The sequence below is a fragment of the Blennius ocellaris genome, assembly GCF_963422515.1.
Source record: "Blennius ocellaris genome assembly, chromosome: 19".
In the NCBI taxonomy this organism is placed as follows: domain Eukaryota; kingdom Metazoa; phylum Chordata; class Actinopteri; order Blenniiformes; family Blenniidae; genus Blennius; species Blennius ocellaris.
In genome coordinates, this window is record NC_137668.1 from 14,489,118 (window position 1) to 14,513,102 (window position 23,985).

At 42.5% G+C, this 23,985-nt stretch overlaps 2 protein-coding genes across 2 annotated transcripts; one reads left to right on the forward strand and one right to left on the reverse strand.

Annotated features, from left to right (window-relative positions):
* Positions 1–1,191: 1,191 nt before the first annotated feature.
* Positions 1,192–14,202, reverse strand: pan3 (poly(A) specific ribonuclease subunit PAN3). Its single transcript, XM_080515449.1, has 18 exons — positions 13,617–14,202; positions 11,213–11,334; positions 10,880–10,952; positions 10,722–10,792; positions 10,438–10,582; positions 9,977–10,194; positions 9,454–9,558; positions 9,306–9,363; positions 8,560–8,721; positions 8,203–8,319; positions 7,507–7,608; positions 6,219–6,384; positions 5,866–5,953; positions 5,518–5,657; positions 5,236–5,365; positions 3,426–3,490; positions 3,210–3,348; positions 1,192–1,555 (listed from the first exon to the last, which is right to left on the reverse strand). Exons 1-18 carry the CDS (start codon positions 13,966–13,968, stop codon positions 1,415–1,417), a joined length of 2,394 nt encoding a protein of 797 aa, XP_080371575.1. The 5' UTR covers positions 13,969–14,202; the 3' UTR covers positions 1,192–1,414.
* A 2,217-nt stretch (positions 14,203–16,419) lies between these two features.
* Positions 16,420–23,282, forward strand: LOC308144218 (receptor-type tyrosine-protein kinase FLT3-like; the record flags this gene model as incomplete). Its single annotated transcript, XM_080515274.1, has 21 exons — positions 16,420–16,564; positions 16,645–16,765; positions 16,886–16,995; positions 17,192–17,325; positions 17,489–17,627; positions 17,750–17,921; positions 18,127–18,227; positions 18,441–18,450; positions 18,545–18,741; positions 18,835–18,944; positions 19,039–19,171; positions 20,166–20,270; positions 20,349–20,459; positions 20,555–20,711; positions 20,905–21,017; positions 21,500–21,618; positions 21,700–21,822; positions 21,917–22,028; positions 22,113–22,212; positions 22,829–22,934; positions 23,079–23,282. The coding sequence occupies 21 exons, from the start codon at positions 16,420–16,422 to the stop codon at positions 23,280–23,282; spliced, it is 2,622 nt and encodes an 873-aa protein (XP_080371400.1).
* Positions 23,283–23,985: the final 703 nt, after the last annotated feature.

Consider the following 23,985-nt stretch of genomic DNA (forward strand, 5'->3'; position numbering starts at 1 on the left):
GGGGGGGGGGGATAAGAGAAATGGATAAGGAGAGGAGAGATCCGGACATTAGGGGTGAGAGGACGAGTGGGGGACAAATTATGGACATTCCACAAAGAGGCAGCAGTGGCTCCACCTCAGCACAGGTGTCACCCACAGGCTGGACAGCAGAACCAAAATTGACCCATCCTGTGCAGTCGATTGCCACGAGAGTGTCCATTAACCAAAATGGCGGCTGCTGCATATTGTAACAAACGCTTGGTAGACGGCGCCAGGAGAAGACACCCCTTCCCCGACAGCCTAAAATCCCCAGTACGCCACAGATCTCCCCGCCCACGTCGTCATGCCCCAGGATCTCGTGAACCAAAGCATCGACAAAGTCCATAGATTTTCCAGTTTAAAAAAAAAAAAAAAAAAAAAATAATCTTCCCACCTACCCAAGTGGTCCGTCCTTGCTTATGGGGAACCAGCAGCCAAGGCGGAGGTGGGTTACCCAACCACGCCCCCGAGCCTTGGGTGGTGTGTCCCGCCTCCAAGTGCGTCAGGATGAAGGGGTGTATTCTCCAACCGGAAGGAAGATGCAGCCAAGAGAGAGCTGGATTTTCAAAATTCTGTGTGTGTGTGTGTGTGTGTGTGTGTGTGTGTGTGTGTGTGTGTGTGTGTGTGTGTGTGTGTGTGTGTGTGTGTGTGTGTGTGTGTGTGTGTGTGTGTGTGTGTGTGTGTGTGTGTGTGTGTGTGTGTGTGTGTGTGTGTGTGTGTGTGTGTGTGTGTGTGTGTGTGTGTGTGTGTGTGTGTGTGTGTGTGTGTGTGTGTGTGTGTGTGTGTGTGTGTGTGTGTGTGTGTGTGTGTGTGTGTGTGTGTGTGTGTGTGTGTGTGTGTGTGTGTGTGTTTAGCGCTCCGTGCACCCTGTAGGCCACTCACACGTACTCGTAAAAAATAAAAAAAAATAACAGACAAATTAAAATCTTAGTGCATCCTCCTCAGAAAAAAAATACCCCCCCCCCCCCCAACTGTATGAAATAAACAATAAAAGCAGGGAAAAAAAAGTTCAAAACTGCACATTTTAGTTTCTCGTTTTGTTCCCCGAAATCTAAAAAAAATTGTCCTCGTCGTCGTTCGTCACAGCTTCCACTTTTGTCCCCCCACCCCACCCCCCACACACAAAATGGGTTGTTTTTTTGTTTGTTTGTTTTTAGATTTTCAGCTGCAGGGTTTTAGGAAAACTTAAAAAAAAAAAAAATAGACTTTAGAAAAGCCTTCCTGGTGGACAGGGTCAGTGTATGTGACTGAGGTTCACGAAGCCCTGCCCCGCTGCCTTCACCATGCTGATGTCGCCTCCACGAGCCTGGTCCTCCACTGTAGTGCAATAGTGTGCTTCAGGTCCGGGCAGTCCCACTCCGGGCCCGAAGGGAGGGGGGGAGGGGGGGGGGGGGCGCTACAGAGAGCCTGAGGCAGCGGCCTGCAGCTCCTGGAAGGTGCTGTCAAAACAGCGTTTCAGGTCCGAGTAGGTCACGACCAGGACGCTTTTCTCATCCCGCGAGACCAGGCTGATCTTCTCGGGAACGCCTGCGTCCAGCTGAACACACACAGGAAGACCATTTTTACAACTCAAACACGTCAGCGGCTTCGACGCGCCGAGGTCTTAACCTTCTCACCTGGGTTTAAGTGAATGGAGGTGAACCAGTACAACGTGCGCCCAATACGGGAGGAAGGTGTTCCAGTAGCAGAAATGAGGGGAAATGAGCTGCAAAATGTGGTCATGGTCCAGTAGTTCACATCCTCATGAAACCGTGAGCTTGTTTGAGTCAAGGCCACTGTCCACTGGTGACTTCTACTGTCGCCTTACTTCCTACCACTGTCCTCTTCAAACTCCTCTTACTTTATCAGGCGGCTGCATTACATTGAGGACCAAACAAAGTGTTCAGACTTTGCCAGTTCAAGTACAGTGAAACTTTATTTTTCTGACCTTTTAATTGCAACAAACTTTTTATTCCTGACATCGGCTGATCGAGCACAAATGACCAATAAAAATGTCAATCTTCAAAATGAAAACGCCCTGGTTTGTACAAGAGGAATTAATAGATATGAGGAACAGAGTAATCAAGATATAACTCAAGGTGACCAGAGAACACGCAATGAGCCGATTATAGCAGGAAGACATCTCCATTCTCATTTCTAATCTAAATCTGAGGAAATGTTTAAAGATATTTAAGTCATTTGAGTTGTTGATTTAGTCATTTTAGTGTAAATGTCACAATCTGGAGGTCTTTACTTTTACTTCAAATCAATCCTTTTAGCCCCGTCTGTTACTTCATTTTCAAGAGAATCCCATTCGATTAAATCCTTAACGGACTTAAAGTTATAAAAGACAGACTAGATACTTTGTGAATCCAAGAAAAGCAACAATTCAAACAATAGTCGACTCCAAGTAACACCAATCCTCCCTGTCTGGGCCACGCATGCAGATGACCTTATGAATCTGAGATAAGTAAATGGAAATATAAGCAAAGAAAGTCCCAACCTGCATGAAACTTATCGAGCAAGAAGAGAACAAATGTGTGAAGATTGAAAAATGCAGTGCGATAATGGTCAAGGGAAGTTGAGCCGTTTACTGTTACGTGCAGCGTTTCTGGAAAGTGCTCGCGCTTCAGTTTTTACACATTTTATGTTACAGCTTCATTCCTAAATTAACTTTTCTCAACTCGACACACAATAACCCATAATGACACATGTACATCCATATACAAATCGTTTGCGCTTATACTTTGAGTAACAGTTATGGCCTTGAATACGACGCCACATGATATCTTTGGGGAGTTTGAACTTCGTGGCGAAGACTGTAAATACTTAAGTACATGTGACACCTTGGCGTTTTATCTTTAATAATTTGCAAACACTTCAAGATAACTTTTTATGTGTCGTCATAATTGGATATTGTGTGTACAATTTTGATCTAAACGATGAATTTAATCCATTTTGGAATCAGGTTGGAACATAAAATGTGGGGAAAGCGAGGCGCGGTCAGGACTTTCTGAACATATGGAATTAATGTAAATTGTGTTATGAGCTGCATGTTTGAAATAAATTACCGTCATCAAATGTGACTCTTCAATACAGAGGGGGAAGTATTTTACCCAGAACATAGGACATATCACAACGGACAGAATCGGGACGTTTGAGTAACTCGATAGAAATAAAATGAAGAAAGACCCAGAAGAAAGCCGACTAACTTTGTTGAGGCAGGAAACAATGTGGCTGAGGTCAATCCATGGCGTCCCTGCTTCCGTCACCTGGTGGAACAGGTGGTCCCGGAAGAGTTTCAACAGGTAGCGGTCCCCCGTCTCCGACCACGTCGGGTCCTTTTGAAACCTGATTCACACGAAGTAAGACTTTACAGAGGGGCAGCGGCGAAAACGGTGATGAAGACTTTTGTGAATGGTACGTACTCTGGTCGCTCATTGATGGTGCCCAGTTTGGCCAAAAGGCGAAAGAGGCGGCCATTTTGTACCTCCTGCAAACAGGAAACAGATGTTTGATGCATCATGTGTTTAAATAATGTCAATTAGAAGGTTGAAAACGCACAACGAAGGCGATTTGTTTGATTTTTCAGTTGCTGTGAACTTGACTTAACAAGAATCAACTGTGGGCAAATCAAAGTTCTATGAATTTCTTGTGACGTTTCTTGGAAAACGTCCGACTCCACCACAGATTATTCCAACAAGCTCACCTTCTTCTCTGCAGATTCATTTTTAGATTCATTCACCTTCATTTTTTTTTTTTTTTTAAACTGCTCGGTGTGAGTCAAACTTTCTCGCCAACAGCTGAGAGCGCATCGACTTGGCCCGGTATCTCTTGATATCTTCGATCACACTGACGGCATTTCCAGTTTCGTGGTAATCACTTCGCTGGTCAGAAACGGCAAAACCACAAAACACTGCGACGTATCAGGAGCGCAGCGGGCTGATGTTTGCCGATAACTGGCTGATGTCAAAACAATGTTTGTGTGTGGACTTTCCCCACAATTTCAATTCTGAAACTGATGACTCAATGTTGTCATTTACCAGGTACAAACAATCCAGCTTTACTTTTAGATGCGTTAAGCGGTAAGATTATACGGTGATTAACGTCTTTAGATGATGGCCAGAGTGTTCAGTCTCAGCAGGTCGGATAAAAGCACATTTCTGCTTGAAGCAACACAGAAAAAAAAATCAGAAATCTGTCGTTTCAGAACAACTATTGATGAATTCTCATGACAAGCAAAGTCAACTGTGCAAACCTTACCAGTAGTTCCTTTATTTGCTTACAGAGGCAAAGTGTTGCAGACATCGCGTGTATTTCCTGCTGAACACTGTTGCACGTGCGCAACGCTCAGAAGCAAGACTGCTCGCTTCATTGGAAAAATACAGTATGTCTGGAGATACTCGTCAATGAGTTGGCAGATGCTTTTCATCGTCGTTTTGTGTCGAAATGTCATTTGCAGCACCGCTGGTCTGCATGCTCGGTTTGAAAACAGTTCATCTGCTGCTACAACCACAGACGTGTGGTTTGACGACGAATGAGTGTCGTTACATTGCATTTTAATCAACACGTGAACAGGTCGCCTGGTTATAGCCGTAATGCACAGCAGCCTGTATCAGCTGAAGCTTTTATCATCGTGGATTCAGCAAGAAAATCAACTGCACTGCGACTCATCTGTGTGCAGATATACATTCAACTGGCAGCATGATGCAAAAAAAAAAAAAAAAAAAAAAAAAAAGGCCTGATAAACAGGAAATACTTTCTCGAGAAGAGCAGATATCAGCAGATCACAGGCAGGTATAAAAAGGGACACGTATTTTCAGAGAAAAAGATTCATATCTTCGCTGCTGACATTCTTAATTCTAACTTGGCCTTAAGAAGATTTACCGTGAGGTTTGCTGTGCACCGCAGGAATTAAACACACCAACGTCATGTAGTTTGAAGTATGAGTACAGGTGTGGAAATTAAAGGACAAGTTGAGGCTGGCAGAAATTAGAGTGTGAATATTTAAACAACTGATCCAAACCCAATAGTGGGGAAACTGCATTCAGGGTGAGACTGCAAAGGCCACAATATACAGAACAACATCCTGTGAGAGCACAACTTCCCTCTCCGCTGACACCAAAACCCTCTTCTGTTTACGACCCCAAACCATCTACCTGCAAAGAACTGAATTACGCCTCATTACAAACTGCTTTTAGTCATTAGTGGATGCCTGTTTGATATCTTTTATCATACCTTGGCCAGATCCTCCTCAATGACATCATTCCTCATCTGCGACGCATCCAGTTGCGTGTAGAACCGAGCTCCAATCATTGGCATGATGTCGTTAACACTGCGCAGGCGGGACTGCTCAGTCAGCAGATACCTGCATTTACCCGCAAAAATAAATCGAAATAAATGTCACAGTATTACTGCCATGGGACTGAATCAACAACACCTTCCAATTGATCGACATAAAGGAAGAGGGATGTAAACATCACCACCATGAGCGACACTAAAATATCCCCCCCCCCTTACAGAATGAGGTTCTTGAGGTCTGAAGAGTAGTTGATAGACACCAGCTCCATGGCCTTCTGCAGGTTCTCCCTTTGAATGCCAGCGAGGGAGTTACATGCCAAAGCCAGGACCACCTTCCCTAGCGACACAAGATCTGCTTGCTGCAGGACAGAAGAAGAAGAATCACACTTTTATTAATCCCCTTAGGGAAATTTCAAAAGACAGTCGTCACGATAATACGCAAGCTTGTATCATCTCATTTACAAAAATCCTGAACCGCACATGCTCAGATAGTGAGGAACTAGAGATGGACCACGAACTAGTAAAGAGTGAAATTGACTAAAAAGCAGGATATACTGTTGAAAGTACCTGGTACTGTGGCATCAGGGCAAGATGATTGGTCTGACTGTTGTCAAACGTTAAGACATCAAACACCCCAACACAGTTCACCCGTAACCTTTAGAGATGAGAGAAAATTTACACCATTAGCTTATGGGCATATCTTTCGCATGCATGTTCAGTAAGACAGAAAAACAGGAAGTCTTGATGGGAATAAACTCTTCTGCTTTTAGTACAATTTATAGTAAGCCATATATACACCCTCTGAGTGAAAATGAAATTCAGGATGTTCACTACACAGTCATCTATGGTCAAATGAGCAAACGTTATCAATCCCTGCCGAAAGACGACAGGGCTGATGAGCAGTTGAACTCTGTATTTACCTGGTCTTGCCAGTAATGAGAATCTTGCTGGGGTCCATGACACGACAGGCCAAGCCGGCAGTGTGGATTGTGCGCAGAGCCGAGCTGAGCTGGACTATGTAGGCCCAGATGAGGGACTCCGGGAGCAGACCTGCATGCTGCCGCGGTGGGGGAGGCTCATGCTGCCCTGCACATGGAAGGCGTACGTCATCGCACCAAAGCGCCCCAAACTTTTAACATGACTTATGAATCCAACCTCAAACTGTCATTGGCTTCAACTTTCACATAGAACTGAAGTCCTTATCCTCGCATGACTGACAATGGAACTTCAGCATTTAGTTAAAGTGATCATTTAACAGTCACTGAATGTCATCTATATGTTTCAGCTCGAGTTGACGCGAGTTCAATAAAAACCCTTGACAAGGCTTTCTGATGTTTAAACATGGCTCTAATCTACTGTAATTCCTTCCACAACCACCATCTACTGATGGAGACAGTTAATTTAAAGTAGTTGTTGGGGTTTTATACAGCAAGGTGAAAAACCACAAGGTTACACTGAACACAACAGAGATGGTAAAAAAAAAAAAAAGTTTCACCCAAAGGAAATTTAAGAAATGAAGACATTTGGGTAATATCCATCCATCCAACCTTGACGTAGCTTTCGGTTTACTCAATTTCAGATTGTGCTGCAGCCAATCCCAAGTTGGCGATAAGCAAGTGTATGGTACACCTGGACAGGTTCACCAGTTGTTTGGTCAACAACATTTATGGCCCGTTTGTGATGCATTAGCGGTAAAGCAACGTTTCGTTCACTACCACTTATAAATGAGGGTTTGTTATCAGTGTTTAGTGGAGACAAGGTCAGGGACTGAATGGTTTTACTTCCTCTGTCTCGACTGCCATTCCTGTAGGTAGACTATAGAACGGCACCTGCTTGAAGATCAGTTTCAACCACAGTTTCCTCCTCTTCTCAAAGCGCATACACCAACCGACAAGCGAGGCCACTAACCAGACGCCAAATACCGACGTCTGCCAGACTTCATTTTAAAACTTTAAACGTCATTAACTTTAATATTCATTCACGCTGAACCAATTCTTCCTGAAATTAAATGGCAACTAAGTGCCTAACATGAGCCTCAATGCACAAAATCCATCAATTGCAACACATATGAAAGTAGAACTTGAGCAATGGCTCAACGTTAACCAAGTAACTAAAGTCAAAACGTGAGGCGGAGGCTGCACAGGGGCAGTCGAGGTGGTGCTGGGTCTATTTCGGAGCTTACGAGGAAGGGAGACAACATCAACTCACCCCACTTCCTCTTGGTGAAGTACGAGTCTGCTGCTGGGTCATTGAAGTGTCTGCTGAACATGGTTTCTGCACCTGCATGGAAGTCATAAGAGAACACCAACGCTGCGGGAGGGAAAACAGAAGAAAACAAAAGTCAGATCCAGGAAAAAAGGCATTCGCTGGTTTGAATCCCCAAGCAAAATCATTAACAGTAACAGTGGCAGCTGGGGTAAAACTTTTGAGCCACCGTGGCAAAGGAAGCCGCTGAAAGTATGCTCGATCTTCTGAAGCAATGAATGGGTAAAGGTGTGCAGTTCACAGCAGCTCATTTGGGACTGGATAAAAACTTTACTTTTGATATTACGTTGCTGATTCTCTTAAACTTTGTGAATGGTAAAATAAGACTAAACACCTGGATTCCGCAGTGAAACAATAAATACTGAGGACTCCATTAGCTACAGCCTCACACTTCCTCAATGAGCAAACTCGATGACTTTTTAGTTTGTTTCATGTCTTCATATTAATTTTCGTTGGATTTGAAGCAGCATCCAGGCACTTCAGTCGTTGTCCAATCGCTGCATTACACATGTGAAGGCTTGGCGAGCAGAAGCTAAATAACTTTACTATTTATAATACTCCCTACATAAATGCAGCATTTTCATTTAAGTAAAACTGACCAAATAACACAGGAGCATTTTGACATTATCCCACACTCACAGTGGTCTCCAAAGGCCTTTGTGGTGAAGACCTCCCTCAGGGTTACAGCGTTTGAATGCTGAATCTTCTTCCACATATCCACCAGCATCATGCACTTGGTATTAACAAGGCGAAAACCTGAAGGTTAAAACACGCATCACACAGAAAATAAATATATTATATCTCACACAATCACTACATCCGGTATCAGTTTTAAACATGATTACAGCTAAAAACTAATGTTTATTCTTAAGAAGCACATACTTCCCCCATCTAAAGAACAAGTAGGAGCAGTAATTAGTTTTTTTTTTTTTTGCGTTAAACCTCAGTATGGACACATCATCATCATGGCCATTTAAGTTGCTGGGGTGTTTATACCATGTATCCTCCTCAGGCAGTAAGGCAGGTCATCTTTGCTGTTGACTGCCTTGTAGCAGGAGGTGATGTAGCTGAAGTTGCTGGTCTTCTGCATGCGGTTGGGTGGTGGGAGAGGCTCGAGGGGGAACAGGCTGTGGTAGCTGTCCACCTCAGAGGGTACATCTGCACGAGACAAAACCAATAAGTGAAAACCTCACATCTCACACATGGCAATAACAGAAAATGTGTCAGTTTGCCTATACTTCTCAACTGCTTTTAATTATATCTTGGAACGTAAAGTCCCTAATTCAACCATAGATGGGAGTTTGGGGGATGCAATGCATTTCATTGTCCCACATTTAATGGGCCACAAAAGTTCTTGTTTTCATTTAATTTAGAGATTTGTGCTCACATGTCATGTGACAGGACTACACACAGCTTGAGCCCATTAGTACAATCTGAGCAACTGACACAGAAAACTGAGCAGGTGACAGAAAGCAAGGACCACAGAGGCCACAAACAGCAGGCTTGACATGAACAGGACTAAATTATCCACTGCGCACTTGTACATTGCGTAAATAAGAATCAATGGTTAACTTAGGAATACCAACACCAGATAATTCACACCGTTTCAAAGGGTTTGTAAGTGGGGGTTTTAAGACTACAGCACTGTATTGAATGCGAGCCTGTCTCATTGTGCTGCAAACACACGGGACTCACGACAGTAATGACTGTTTTGTGCATCGTAAACGGAGCACAAGCTTTACCGGGGTTTTCAGAGTGGTCGATTTGGGCCATGGTTATCAGATGTCTGTTTATCAACTCCTGAAAGAAGGACAAGAGGACATGGCATCAGGCAGAATGAAGGCGCCTCCAAGTGAAGGTGTTCAGTGAGGACGACAGCCGGGCAAATACCTGTCGAAGCTCATCGGCCATGAAGAACGAAGGGGCATTGGCTTTAGGCTGCATGTACGCCACATGTGGGGCAGTGGGGGGGTAGATATGGTACGTAGGAAACACCTGCGATGAAGCCAGAAAAGCAGTTTCCTATTTATTGACAAATGGAAACTAATGTGATCATTTAAAAAAAGAAAAGGGGAAAAAAAAAAAAAAAAAACGGTACTTTTCAGTTACGCAAATGATTGGAGGTGGAATGAAAGCTTTAATGGAATCAAAAAACTGTCAAGTATATAGAGATGCAATTCAAAAGCAAATAAAGAAAAAAGACCTCATGTTAGCATCAATTATATTTGGAATGCAGTCGCCTGCAGAACAATCACATACTGTAGTATAGTATTATAGCATGAAATACTCAGACCTACTGCCTTAACAAGTCTTAAATACAAACATATCCTTGGAATCAGTTGAGTGATACAGTGCAACATCCATGTTAAAAAATTTTTTATTGGACTAATGTGCTTCCAAGATATATACGCACCATCCCCGTCATCGGTGCTGGGGTGTTGTCGGTGTAAAAGTACGTGGTCCCTCCGACAGTCTCTTTCTGGATGATGTGTGTGCCCGGATCAGAGGCGGTGGTGGGCACCATGTAGTTGGCAGGGTTTGGGGTGTGACTCCGTCGGCGTGGAGCCGGTGAGGTGTGTGGTGTGATTTTTGGGGAGTGCAGTGGGGAAGATCCCGCAGACAAAGACATGCCTGGAATTTAAGATTGAGAAAAAGAAACATGGCGTCACGGGAGACATTCGAAAGGAATACGCCAAAATAGCTCTTCACTCACGACCACGTGTGCTGCTATACACAAGAGGGAATTCCCATACTTGCTGAACCACACTACTTCAAGGCCAAAGATGGAAAACAAAAACTGAGCCGTGGAGAAACTGGGTCGAGACGAATATGTTTGGGTACTTTCTCAGCCGGCAGTTTTCTGGAGAGGCGTACCTGGTGCCAGAGCAGCAGCTGTGGAGCTGCTGAGACCAGGATGTGCAAAGAGAGGCGAGGGGAAGGCCTGGACAGTGGACTGAGCCATGGTGGCCATACGTGGAGCTCCCTTAGGGATAAACTCGCTTGCTGCCGGGTTAGGAGCCTGAGCACAAGCAGAACATCAAAATTAGCACATGAAAAAAAAAAAGCTGCTCTTGCTGAAGACAATGCTGGACCTTAAACCCATGCTTGTTGGGCTCCAAGTATTCTCTCATGGAAAATACACTTTACATAATACTCACCTTCCTCCTATGGGAAATGCTAAGAGCACCAAAGTCACTGAACAGTGAGGATGTCGGGGAGTTAACTGGGTCTGTGAAAGAACAAGTTTCAAGAGTTAAAAAAAAAAGTGGTGCACAGATGAGTTTGGACTACGAGGAGAGCTCTGAGGGCAAATTACCATGAGCGCTGTGGCTGAAGTTCTTGGCACCATCGTTGAGGAGGCTGGGAGAGCTGCTGCTGGTAGTCATTCGCTAGAGAGAGCAGCACAAGTGTCACAAAAGCAAACCTGTGTGTTGATGCTGAATAATATAATATGAGCCAACACATTTAGCCAACACACATCTGAATTTAAACCAATCTTTACAAAGTACTGACACATCTAAATCTGTGCTAAAGATTTCATGGATTAACAGTTCTGCCTTGGTCTGAGCATTGCATAGTCATATCTGAAGACATTTTTGTAAGAGCGCAGGTTTCCACTGACTCTGTATCTCCAGCTTCCCTTGTGTACCTGCATCATTGAGTATTTAGACTCTGCTGGGCTTCCAAACCCATTGACCCCAATAAAGCTGCTGCTGAAGTAAGAGTTGGTAAGATTGGCATCACTCAGGGTTGCGCCCTCCATTCCTGGGACTGTGAATGATAAAAGATTTGAGTAAGCAAAGACAGAATACAGCCTAAGTTTAACCAGTGTTTATGTACAACCGTGCATGTATACAGGATGATTTAATCAAGAAAAGCTATACACATACAGATAGTAAAACTTTGTTTGTAGGTATCGTTTTAATGTGATGCACTTTGTTTTCAGCATGGTGCATGTGAATAAGAACCTATTCCAGTCAACTGTGTGTAGTCAACCTTCTATAATAACACACACTGCCTCTGAAAATGACTGCAATAATCTCTCTTAAAGACAAAGTCCCAGTTAATTCTCTAAACCATTAACTGATTATACCTTGAAGACTTTTTCAATTAATGAGTCTCTAAGAAGCCAATTCATTAAAGACTGATCTTCTCTGTTTGACACGAAAGCTTGACGTCAACATAGTGTAAAAACTTTGAATTAAATCCTAGGCAAACTCTATCGGTTGTCAGAAAGAGGACAAATCCACTGCATTAGACTATACTGTGCATTTTCTGACGTTTATTAGGGTTGGGAGGTTTAATTCAGTCCCACGGGGCGTCTTCAGCCAATCACTGACCGCATTAGAAAGCATGTCAACAGATCTGCTTCAGCCGGAGAGCCTCTCGACACACACTTTCACTGACAGTTCGTGGATTTTGAGCACGGCAGCGATGTGGGGGAAGTCTTAACCACTTAACGCGAATGTTGGTTCACTCCTGATTGTTTACGCTGAGAAAAACGTGACAACAAAAACAAAGCCCCACGAGAAGCTAGCATGGCTACGTGTTAGCAAGCTTGCATGTAAACAGAGGCAATATTCTCGGGGAGAAACAAAAATACATTTAGGACAACGTGAGCTACTAATGCCAACACAGACAAGTAACCAATGTATGTGCGGTTAAATATGAAGATATTTACCGAAGTGGTCGTTTTAAAGCGAGCGTGGCTAACGCTAGCTGGCTAAAGGCTAACCTGTCTGCCCACTCACAGCCGTCATAAAGAAACAACAGGCCTTCCCATGTGAGCTGCAGCAGCGTGGATAAAGCTTTAGCAGGTGTGGCGAACAGCACCGGGACAAACCTGATGACAGGACAGATAAAAAAGTGCAACGCGTGTTCGCTGGCCGCTCGCAGGTCTGAATCGGGTGGACGCAACCACGTTGTTTGAGCACGCTGAAGTTAGTTTCCAAACCGAGGTCTCAGTTGAGGGAAAACATGAAGTCAGTTTTTTTTCTAGTTAGGAGTGTAAACCCACAGTAAATAATTCAAATAAAGCCTCAAGATTATCTGGAAATCACATTCAGGTTCAGGAAAAGTTTTCTTCCATATGCACACCTCATTGAGGAGGGCCAAATGCTAAAAAGAGAAATAATCAATTGGAATTTTCAATATTGTGGTTTTCATTTAGGGTGTTAGGAGTAATAGAAAGTTTCATAAATGCCAATGTGTGTAACGATGTATATTTAAACTGAGCAGCTCTGGATCAGACTTCAAGTCAATACCTTTATTTGTCACAAACATAATTATACACAGAATAACATGAAGTGATATGTTTTGCACCTGTTTCAGACATAAACACTCAATACATAAATATGTATGTACAACATTAGAGAAATAAATGAATCACATAAATATACAAAAAGCAATAGTAGTCTGTATTGTACTAATCATGCATTTTTAAGTTGTGGCTTTCGATCTGCAGCTGTAAAATTTGCCAAGTGTAATGCATTTCTGTATTTACAACTACAACACGTTTTGCAAATAATAGACCTTGTTTAATTAACTTCAGTATCTCTGTGATAAACCAAGGCAACTTCATCAAGTGCAAACAACATGGGTTTATGATCTTGACCTGGATTGAGGGAGTCAACAGGTGTCATCTTCAACACTTACAAGAAGAGAACATCAGTTTTTGAATAAAAAAAAACCTATTGATTAATCTACAACTTCTTAAGCCTGAAGCAGTCTAGAAAACAGTTTATGAAAGTTTATAATCAGCACTCGGGTTTCATTAAAAGAACGGTAAAACCTCAATTTTCTGCATATTAAGTTGCATACATTGCCTCGGTAAATGTCATTATTATTTTCAGCAATAACGAGAGTAACAACATTAGAAATATGTAGTATGAGAAGGTGAATGTGAGGCTGACTTCGGTGTCACGTTTGTTTTGGGGTGAGGAGGCCGCGGTGGATCCTCGGGCTAGAGTTGAACAAAGCTCCGCGAGGCCCCGAAGTGAAGTCACCGTCAGCCACCGTGTGTGCGGCCTTGTCTCGCAGCAATTATTACTCACTGGTTAACAACTGCCCCTCCAGAGACGTGCCTGCGGGCCCCAATGGTTCGCTCTTCTTGGGCACACCGGTCACCGCGCTGCCAGGACAAGCCGCCGCTGAGCCGCCGAGGGAATACCCCGCTGGAGTCCCGCCACCCCCGGCCATGGATAGCGGCACGGGGCTGCCGCCGCCGCCGCCACCACCACCGTGCAACGGCAGGCTAGCCATGGACGGATCCTCGTGCAGGAACTGGCACTCGTCCCCATAGAAGCAGGTTTTGTCTTTCGCGTAGTATCGGCAAAACTTCACCTTGACATTGGGTATCCCGGCACCCCCGAGCGGAGCGGCTGAAGGGGGGAGTCCACTGTTCATGGCACCGCCGCTGCCGCCACTGCTGCTGGAAGACGCTCGAACATAGAGGCGCGGAGAGCTAGCGTGCTAGCCCGCTAGCCTTCCAACAGTCTCCCCCTAAAAAGCAACGAACTAATATCACTTCGGCTGGTGCACAGAACTTCGTACTCACATTATACGGCTAAGGTGCATTTTGGTTTCGGGGAATATCACTGCATGCGCGAGCTCCTGGTGGTTGTTGTCGCGCTCCATGCAGCCGCCGCGCGCAGGTAGCCTGTTGTTGTTTTTACTCTGCTGCTACAGAAGCTAGCCGAGCGTTGCATTATGGGTACTGGCTGCTGCAGACTGGTGCTGCACGCGCACATTATTATTATTGTTGTTGTTGTTGTTGTTGTTGTTGTTGTTATCGGTATAATTTATGTTGATATCACAGACACGGGAGGGGGAAGTTTACAGCCTGCATAAAATAATAATAGTAAAATAATTAGATTCATGAAATCATAGACGTACTTTTAAACGTAATTTTTTTTTATTATTAATTTTGCAAATTTGTAAACGTTTTGCACTAAAATCTAAGATATGATATTGTAGTCTCTCTCGTTGACCTACTTTTAATAATGTTTACATTATCGATCGGAATATGCAAATTACTGTAGTGTGTATACTTTCCACACCGAGCGGGTGTCATGCAATCATACTTCCTCCGTTTAAAAGCCCTCTCGCGCGCATCTCGTGCACCACTTGTCCCACAGTCTGACCCGGGATGAGTTGATTATCTGACCCGGACTGAGAGCCAGCATCATCTAGAGACACAAAACGATGATTGCAGGTGAGTGACTACTAGTCTCTGTTCGGTGGGCTCACTGTGCAGAATTACAGTCAAATTTCAATTCATGCATATCATTTTGGAAGATCAGGATCTGAATCCGTCTTTATATACACTCTTACACACTTTTTATAATTAATTTACAGTCTCAAATGTGATTAAATGCAATAGTTCAGCAATGTATACTTTGTTTTTAAAAAAATGTATTGCTTGACTCGTCATCTGAACATAAAAACATTGATTTCATAACGCATTTATGACTGAAGCGACCATGTCAAGCAGAATTTGACTTTTAGAGGAAGTATTTCTGATGTTTTTACTGCTCCTTTAATCTACAAGAGAGATCACAATATTAGAAACACCAGCACAACACCACTGACATGCTATGACCAATATTATAAAATCTGAAATACAAAGTAATTATTAGTTATTGTTTTTTTTTTAATCACTATTGTGGTTCAGATAAGAACCTAGAAATAGCTGCTGATTTAAATAATAAATATATATTAAACATTTCACTATCCTATATATAAGTAGGTTGTACAGTGATTGTACAGTATCCAGAATTGATAATTCAACATTAACATGTAGTTTAACAATATAGAGAACCTTGCGGGTCAGCTTATCGTACTATATAATCCATAAAACAAAATATATTAAAAAAATGTTTTTGATGTGCTTACCTACAATGATCATATGAGTTTTGAAGTTGTGAGTTATTCACATTGTACTACTACTACTACTACTACATGACCTGATTTTAAAAAAGAAAGAACAAAAGGAAGCCCTTTAAAGATCAAAGATTGATGTATTTCCATCCATAATGTGGATTTTTCTCAAATGAAAGTGTATTCAATTTTATATCTCCTTCATGTTTTAGGTGATGAAATATTTGAAGTAAAAACTTGTACTTTTCTGTCTTTCAAGCTGTTCTCCTGCTGTTGGCTGTCAGAGCGCTCTGCTCCGATGGTGCCAGGAATCGCATTTGTCCCCCCAGTGAAGAAGTAAGAACTGAACCACAATCAACACATTTAATATTTCATCAGACGTTCCTGTGTACTTCCGAACTGACACAACTAATTCAGTTATATTATGGGACTCAAGTGTTGTTCCTTTCACAGCGCCGCAGTGCAGGCAAGCAGGATTTTGTAAGAAGTCAGAAGGGGAAATAACACAACTTCAGACCTGTTTCATTTCTTGAACTCTACTTGTGTTTGTCATTTTAGTATGTTTCTTTTTCTTTTTTTTCTTTTTTTTTTTAAGGTGATACATTTCACTTGAATGGACATTTTTGTGGGGTTTTATAACTTTATTTCCAATATACAGACTGGGGCTGCAAGAATATTATCACTTTAAATTATCACTGTAATTTGTAGCCAACGACCAACATTTCGATGACGCGAAGAGACTGAAAAGTGTGTATCGTCTACAGGTGGTGTGCTTTCGACCAGATGACTCTGTGAACGCATCAGGCCCTGTCAGCATCGAGCTGTCGGTAGGTATGAAACTGAACGTCTCCCTGGAGGGCCTCTCTGAATATCCTGTGTGTCGGTGGTTAAAAGGGGCCGACCCAATAGTGACAACGTGAGTGATTTTGTAAGTCTTCTATTTCTTTGTGTGTCTTTTTATTTGAATAAATAAACAACATGATTTACTTCCACCTCAACAGCAACCAGAGTCTTTTCATGATCACACCGGTGCTTTCTGAGGCTGATTCAGGCCAGTACAACCTGTCCTGTGAAAATAATGGCACGAGCAGGTCTTTGCCCGTGGATCTCCGTGTTGCGATAAGTGGGTAGCGGCTCTGCTCTTCTTGCTGTTCCAAGGCTGAGCCGGGACCCGACGTGAATTGGTGTTATATGTTTCTGCAGAGCGTCCCACAAAGCCACAGCTGATGGTGGTCCGCTATCCTTACGAAAATTCTGAGTTCTACAACTATAATTTTACATGCGCCTCTGAGGGTTCCCCAAAGCCTGCAATCAAATGGACTGGGTATGTTATTCATCTCAGTTGCTTCAAGCAGCATATTACACCATGAATCTGTGACTAATGATTTATTTTTTTTATTTACCATTTGAATAGAAACAGAGTTGGAACAAATGTTCCGTCCAGCAATGGAAAAGCCAAGAGCTCAATATCAAGCGTTGGCTTTACCACGAGCAAAGTGACGTGCTGTGCTACTAATGCTGAAGGACAAGAATGCTCCCAAATATATGACTACGGTACTTTTAACTTCAAAACTATACATGCAGTGACTTAACTCCAAAACATGATCCAGTTTCTTGAAAAAAGTGAGAGTAAAGATGGATTACAAACCTTGAACTGGATGCCAATAACCATCATGAATGTGGTCAATTGAAAAAAAGGAACGACTTGTCAAGTGTTTCGTGTGACTTTGGGGCCTTCTGCATGTTTCAGCCTTAGACAGCAGCGTGCGGAAAGATTCAGAGGTTTCTAACGTGACTCTGAGTCCTGGTGACTCTTTACTGCTCCGCTGTCTCATTCGGCGTTACAGCTCACCAGACCCCGTGTGGGAGAATGGCGGCGTCCCAGTGAACGCCAACATATGTGGGACTAACAATGAGGTGCAATGACAATACTAACTCACATAATCACATTTTCACATTCCCTTTATGTTTGGTGGTATGAGGGTTGTGAGAAACATGTTGCAAAAGCATCTCAGTTTCAGTCACCAGCTTTGTCCTTGTCTTCCAGGTGTGCATCTCAACTGAGAAACAATTTGAGTATCGTTTGTCCTACCTGTTCATGAGGTCGCTCCGGAAAGCGGATAGCGGCACATATACCTGCAGGCATTCAGATAACAAATCAAAGTCTGTTTACATTAATGTCCAAGGTCAGTAGACGTCTGAATTTTTTTCCATCTACTAAAAATGATGACAGAGTCATTTGGAATTTTTTTTATTTATTTCAAGTTTGACTCTGGTTATGCATGCATTTCTTCTTGCATTGCTTTAGCTGAAGGTTTCCTATCTGCTCAGCTGGACAAGAGCAAGATTGTATCAGCTCACGATGCGTCCTGTTTGCATGCCACCGTCTCCTATCATCCGGTGCTCCAGCAGTGTTCCTGGGAGGCTCCTGATAAAAATATGACCAAATGTGTCAGGGATGAAGGGGTAACAAAGCACAGGTAGTTCCATAATCCATTATTTTAGAGCTTGATAACGTGAGTTGTACTCCAACAGGCACTGGGAAGCAAAATACTATCACGGTGCCGTAATGTCAACGACACACCCAGAGTATATGGAAATGTCCTTACATGTGGTTTTTATGGTCTGAGTTTGCATCAGAATTCTTGAGAATTTAGTTTGAAGCTGTCATGATGCCTCTCGTAGGACTGTGAAGCTGTGTGGGTCGCTCACGTCAGGAAATTACAAGTTACACCTGAAGTCTGGCGCGCAAAACCAAACGAAAACCATATCAGTGTGTGTGGTCGGTGAGTTATTGTAACTTATTTGCCTTTCACTTTTCATCTTATTTTTTTTTCCACATAAATTTCCACATTGAAGAGCGTATACTGTACTACCCTTTTCTTTTCTTTTCCTTTAAGACAAACCAAATTTCAAATGGAGTCAATTCAATGAGAGCGCCGTCGTTGAGACAGCGAGTCTTGTTCCGGCAAATCACTCCTGGTGGTTTTGTCCCACAGCCAATCAAAGGTGAGGTCACTTGACGGGGTAAGAGCGGCTCTGTCCCTGCAGAGGACATGGACACCGTCACAATTCAACGCCTCCATCATTTGTCTCCCCACAGCTGCAGAACAGACTCGTCTTGGAAAGAGATCCCATACACCTTCCGTACAGACGCCAGTGATTTTTGTGACAAGACGATCAGGAGCTCACTGAGAATAGCGTCAGTGGATCCACAATGCTTGAAGTTTTGCCTGGCGAACCTTATTGGGTCATGGTGCATCGAGAGGTGCTTTACACCTTCACCTCAGGCCCACAAAGGTACTCAGAGCTTTCCGTCCAAAATGATTCAGTAAAAATTGTTCAGACACATGCTTTATTATTTTTTGGGGGGATTGTTGTTTTTATTTTTAGGTCAGCCACCACCTGATAACAGAATGATGCTGCTGAAAGTAGGCAGCTTTCTCCTGCTTCTGGCTCTGGCAGTGGTGAGCTTGGTGCTCCTGCACTTCGTCAGAAAGAAGGTACATGATGTGTCAGGTCAGCACACACACAGCAGTACAAACACACCTGAGAACATGCTGTCGAGCAGTGTGTTGTTGTTTTTTTTTCCGACAGAAACCCCAGTATCAGCCACAACTTCAAATGATCCAAATGGTTGGACCCAACGATAACGATTACATCTACATCAACTTCAAGGACTTTGAGTACAACAGGAAATTGGAGTTTCCAAGAGAAAACCTTGAGCTGGGTATGAGTCACTCCAGATGCTGCACATGATATCGAATGTGGTTGGTACCTGAGTGAAAGAAAATACCGTGGAAAAGTGCATAACGGGGCTGAGTTGAACGAGCGGGTTTGACGCTCAAGCCCGGCTCCCTCCGTTCACGTCTCAAAGTGTCCTTGCTGCACGATATTGCACCTCCCAATGGAGGTAGAGCATCTTTTACAAGTAATGAAACTGCGAGGGCCATTTACCAGGCATTGCAAATTTAAAATACTTTTTTCCTGTCTTGGCTTCAAATTGTAATTTCCTTTATGTATTTGTTTGTTTGCTTATTTATGTCGCTTTATTACTATCATTTATCTTATTTGTGGAAGAAAATCTCTTCAGTGGATCTGTCAACATGGAAAGAACCTATATAAACCTATATGTTTTAATATAGGTTATGATATCGGTTTTTAATATATGTGACATATATAAAATTGGCCATTTTCCTATATTATATGTACATAAATACACATATATGTACACATATACGTGCATACAGGTACCTATATAGGTACATATATGCACCTATATGTTCTTGCATACTTGTTTTTTAGTTAGTTCTTAGTTATTGCCTTGATAATGTATGACAGTTGGCAAAGTGAGATATGGGCTATATATATGTGTAAATAAAGAAGAAGTACAGGAGACCTATATGGCCTGTATATTCACATATATGCACTTCAATTTTGCCTATATGTGGCATATATATGCATATATGCAGCATATATGTGCATATAAACTGCTTATAGGTTTCACATATGCGCATATATCCTGAAATAGGTTCTTTCCATGTGCGTGAAACTCGCAATTGGGACAAGGTGCCAGAAATGTTGTGTGTAATGTCTGGTTTTCAGTTCTGACTATCCAACCTCCAATTGACTGAATGCAAACAGAAACAAATTTCCCCCACGAGCCTTTGAAGGGATTCTTTTGAGGATCACAGCAGTAATAACTAAAACCAAGTCCTTTCCAGGTGAAGAACTGGGCTCTGGAGCTTTTGGCATGGTGGTCCATGCTACAGCTTATGGCATCAACAAGCCGGGCGTCTCCCAGCAGGTGGCCGTGAAGATGCTGAAAGGTCGGTGTTTATTCTTTGACGAGCGGAGTGTTTTAGGGATGACGATTCAGACGCTGACCTCTCATTTAACCGCTGCAGAGAAACACCAGTCGGTGGAGAAGGAGGCCTTGATGTCGGAGCTCAAGATGCTGACCCACATCGGCCATCACGTCAACATTGTGAACCTGCTTGGCGCCTGCACCGACACGGGTACTTCTCCACGGCGCAGTGATTTTCCGTGCAGCTGTCGCCGTCAAATGGGAATGAAAATGTTGATTTGTCATGATCCGGTGGCCTCTTTGCAGGACCCATATATCTGATTTTCCAGTACTGCTGTTTCGGAGACTTGCTGAACTACTTGAAAAGCAACAGTAAACGCTACCACAAGTCTGTGACTGACGCTTTTAACAAGGACCGCTTCAACAGCCTTTATCACAACCTGCAGCCCAGGAAGAAGTCAAGGTGGGAACACAAGCAGATGGGATGGAAAGAAAAATACAAAAACAAATTCACATTGTCGGGCAATGGCATTTATCCAAACAAGTTTATCTGTTACAACTATCATTAATCTATATATATTTGTTAAAGGTTTTAGGGGAGGGGAGAAAAAAAAAATACCCACATGACAATTATGTCGCATTTTGTGTTTTCTCAGTGATCTCGAGTCAGCGGTGAACGATTACGTTGCCATGCACAGTTCAACCACCAGGGGGCAGGAGGATATCGCGCTGCTCACTCTGAACTCCAGCGACATGGACGGTTATGAAGGTCAGACACAAGATTTAAAGCCAGACTCAGATGGAGGGTCCAAAATGACTCGTTTTCAAAGCACAACATATCTTGTTTCTTAGAAATTAAATTAGTATGTGTAAATAAATCCCTGCACGCATATCACATAAGGCAGTGATGAATCAGAAATACTGCTACATGTACAAGTACAAACTCTACAGCAAAGTCACATTTGAGAAATGTTTTTAATCTATTGTCTCTGTTCCTATAATTCATAAATGTCTATAATTTTTTTTTTTTTTTTGATCAGCACTTCATGCATCTGCATCTGGAAATTGGACCAGTGCTGTTTTTGTAATATCTGACCCAGTTTTGAGACATTTAGTCAAATATGCCACTGATTCCCCATCATGTTAAGTGGAAGATAACATCTGTACACACAGAAACTAAAAGAAAAAAAAAATCACACCTGGCTTTGTTGATTATATATGAGAACGTTTTTGGGTTTTTTTTTCCCACAGACCCGGAAATCTGCGAAACCGACAACCAGACTGACGACCTGCAAGCCCTGACCTTTGATGACCTGCTGAGTTTTGCCTTTCAAGTGGCCAAAGGCATGGAGTTCCTTTCCTCCATGAATGTGAGACTTAACTTTAAATTATATCACATTAAAAATAAAAAATAAAAAACCTCAAAAGTAAGTGAAGATTGCTGTCCACAGTGTCTCCACAGGGACCTGGCAGCTCGGAATGTGCTGGTGACAAAGGGCCGCCTGGTGAAAATCGGTGACTTTGGGCTGGCCAGGGACATCGACAACGACTCCAACTACGTCGTGAGAGGAAACGTATGTCCGTTTTACACACTCCGGTGATTCAGCTCAAATTGGACTATGTCTGACGTGGTTATGACGGAGCCCCCCCCCCCCCCCCGTCCTCCAGGTGCGTCTGCCTGTGAAGTGGATGGCACCGGAGAGCATCTTTCATGGGATGTACACCACGAAGAGCGACGTCTGGGCTTACGGCATTCTACTCTGGGAGATATTTTCACTCGGTAGCTGTTGCATAGAGAGAAAACCGACACAGATTCATTCAATGCCTATGTAACGGTAAACGTTAGACATTTTATTTTCCTCAGGCGTTACTCCGTACCCAGGCATGAAGGTGGATCACGCCTTCTATTCGATGATCGATAAAGGGTTTAAGATGGAGGCGCCATACTACGCCAACGACTCCATGTGAGTGTTTTCTCTTCAACAGGATTTTCACCTTTTAATATTTCAACAATTGCGATGGAACTAAACTTGTTTGAATCGCTAACAACGGCAGCAGAAACACTATCAAATGTGAAACATCTTTTTAAAGTTTTTAACGGTGATTATTATGGATTGAGGATTTCTGTTGCTTTAGACTTAAACTTTCCATTTCAAAAGGAGTATTTTATACATTACTGCTTCAGTGAATATTTATAATATTAAAAAAAAAAAAATACTAATCACTGCTAATCAGTCAGTTTCATATTAGTGCAACATTGCTTTCTGGCCTAAATAGAGAATTGCTTTTATGAACTTGATTTTTGCTCAAAACATAATGCATGTTGTAAGATTTGAAACACGTAACGTATATTTACTATATCTAATATACATATTTATTATAGATGTAAGGCAGGCTTTCTGTCTTTTTATTTAAAATGTGTTTGAAACAAATACAGACTTTAAACATATATATTTACCATTGTTACTCAAGTGAAATATCTGAAGACTGATGAAGACAGAGTAATAATGTCTTTACATCCAAGTTAATTCAACAAGCCTTTGTTCACATCAGTCAACATCCCGTTGCTTCCTTCTTCAGATATGAGATGATGTGCAACTGTTGGGCCTTGGATCCCTGCGACCGGCCTGCTTTCTCCAAGCTGGTGACCTCCATGTGGAGCCAGCTGACCGACAGAGAGGAGAAGGTACGCTGGAATTTATTCGTAGGTTCAACTGCAAACATCACAGGGAAGGGTTTCCGCTTTCACCGAGAGACGGGGACTCTCCAAATCGTACCCGGTGTATTATCAAGTCCAACTCTCTTCTCCAAACTACTTTCTTTTCTGTAGCTCTACCACAACATGCTCGAGCAGTCCTCCGGCGACTATCACAATTTGTCGGCCATTTTGGATATTTCAGCCTTGGCTCAGGGGAACAAAGGCAGCGCGCCATCGGCCAACAACTACTGTGAGACTCGTCCGGCTGGAGGGAGGAAAACACCAGACGTGGTGGAATTTGAAAAGGAGCAGCTGAAGAGGTCTGAGGCAGAGTGATCACAACATGTAAAGAGTCCTGACACAACAGGACTTATTATGGAGGGGACTGACGTCCCTTTAATTTCTACTCTGTTCAAATAGTATGTGTAGCACACAGTTAGCAGAATTCCATGACCTGAGAAGATTGATTTATCGCATTGTGTTAATTCAATGAATTATTTTTTTGCTATCAAAATATGCTCTGAATGTAAAAGGTATTGTTTTATTCTCTTGTGCAGCTAAAAAAAAAAAAAAAAAGTTCTCGGGACATTACTAAGGACATGTATTCATAGAAGTATAAGGTCTACACACACACACAAACACACACACACACAGATATACATATATATATATATACATATATATATATATATATATATATATAGAGAGAGAGAGAGAGAGAGAGAGAGAGAGAGAGAGAGAGAGAGAGAGAGAGAGAGAGAGAGAAAGAGAGCGAGAGAACATATTATAGCAACAGGTCCTAAATATTTTCACATTAAAGCATAGTACACATTTATACATCAGCAACTATTATAAGTAGTTCAAGCAAATTTTTGTACATGACAAGTATTTTTTTAACATCTTTTTCTTTGTGGGTTTTATTGAATAATATACTATGTTGTAGCTTTATATCTGCAGTAAAAATGTATATGTTACTCATTAAAACAATTGACTTTAGTGTGTTGTGCATTCCTCATGTTGCCAAACTTGAATAGTTCCT

Excerpts from the sequence above, each read along its gene's own strand:
- pan3 (XM_080515449.1), bottom strand. The coding sequence starts at position 13,968 with ATGAACAGTGGACTCCCCCCTTCAGCCGCTCCGCTCGGGGGTGCCGGG. Across the intron at positions 8,722-9,305 it reads CGACCACTCTGAAAACCCCG|ATGTACCCTCTGAGGTGGAC; the intron begins GTAAAGCTTGTG and ends TGTCTCGTGCAG. Across the intron at positions 5,658-5,865 it reads CCCTGATGCCACAGTACCAG|CAAGCAGATCTTGTGTCGCT; the intron begins GTACTTTCAACA and ends TCTGTCCTGCAG.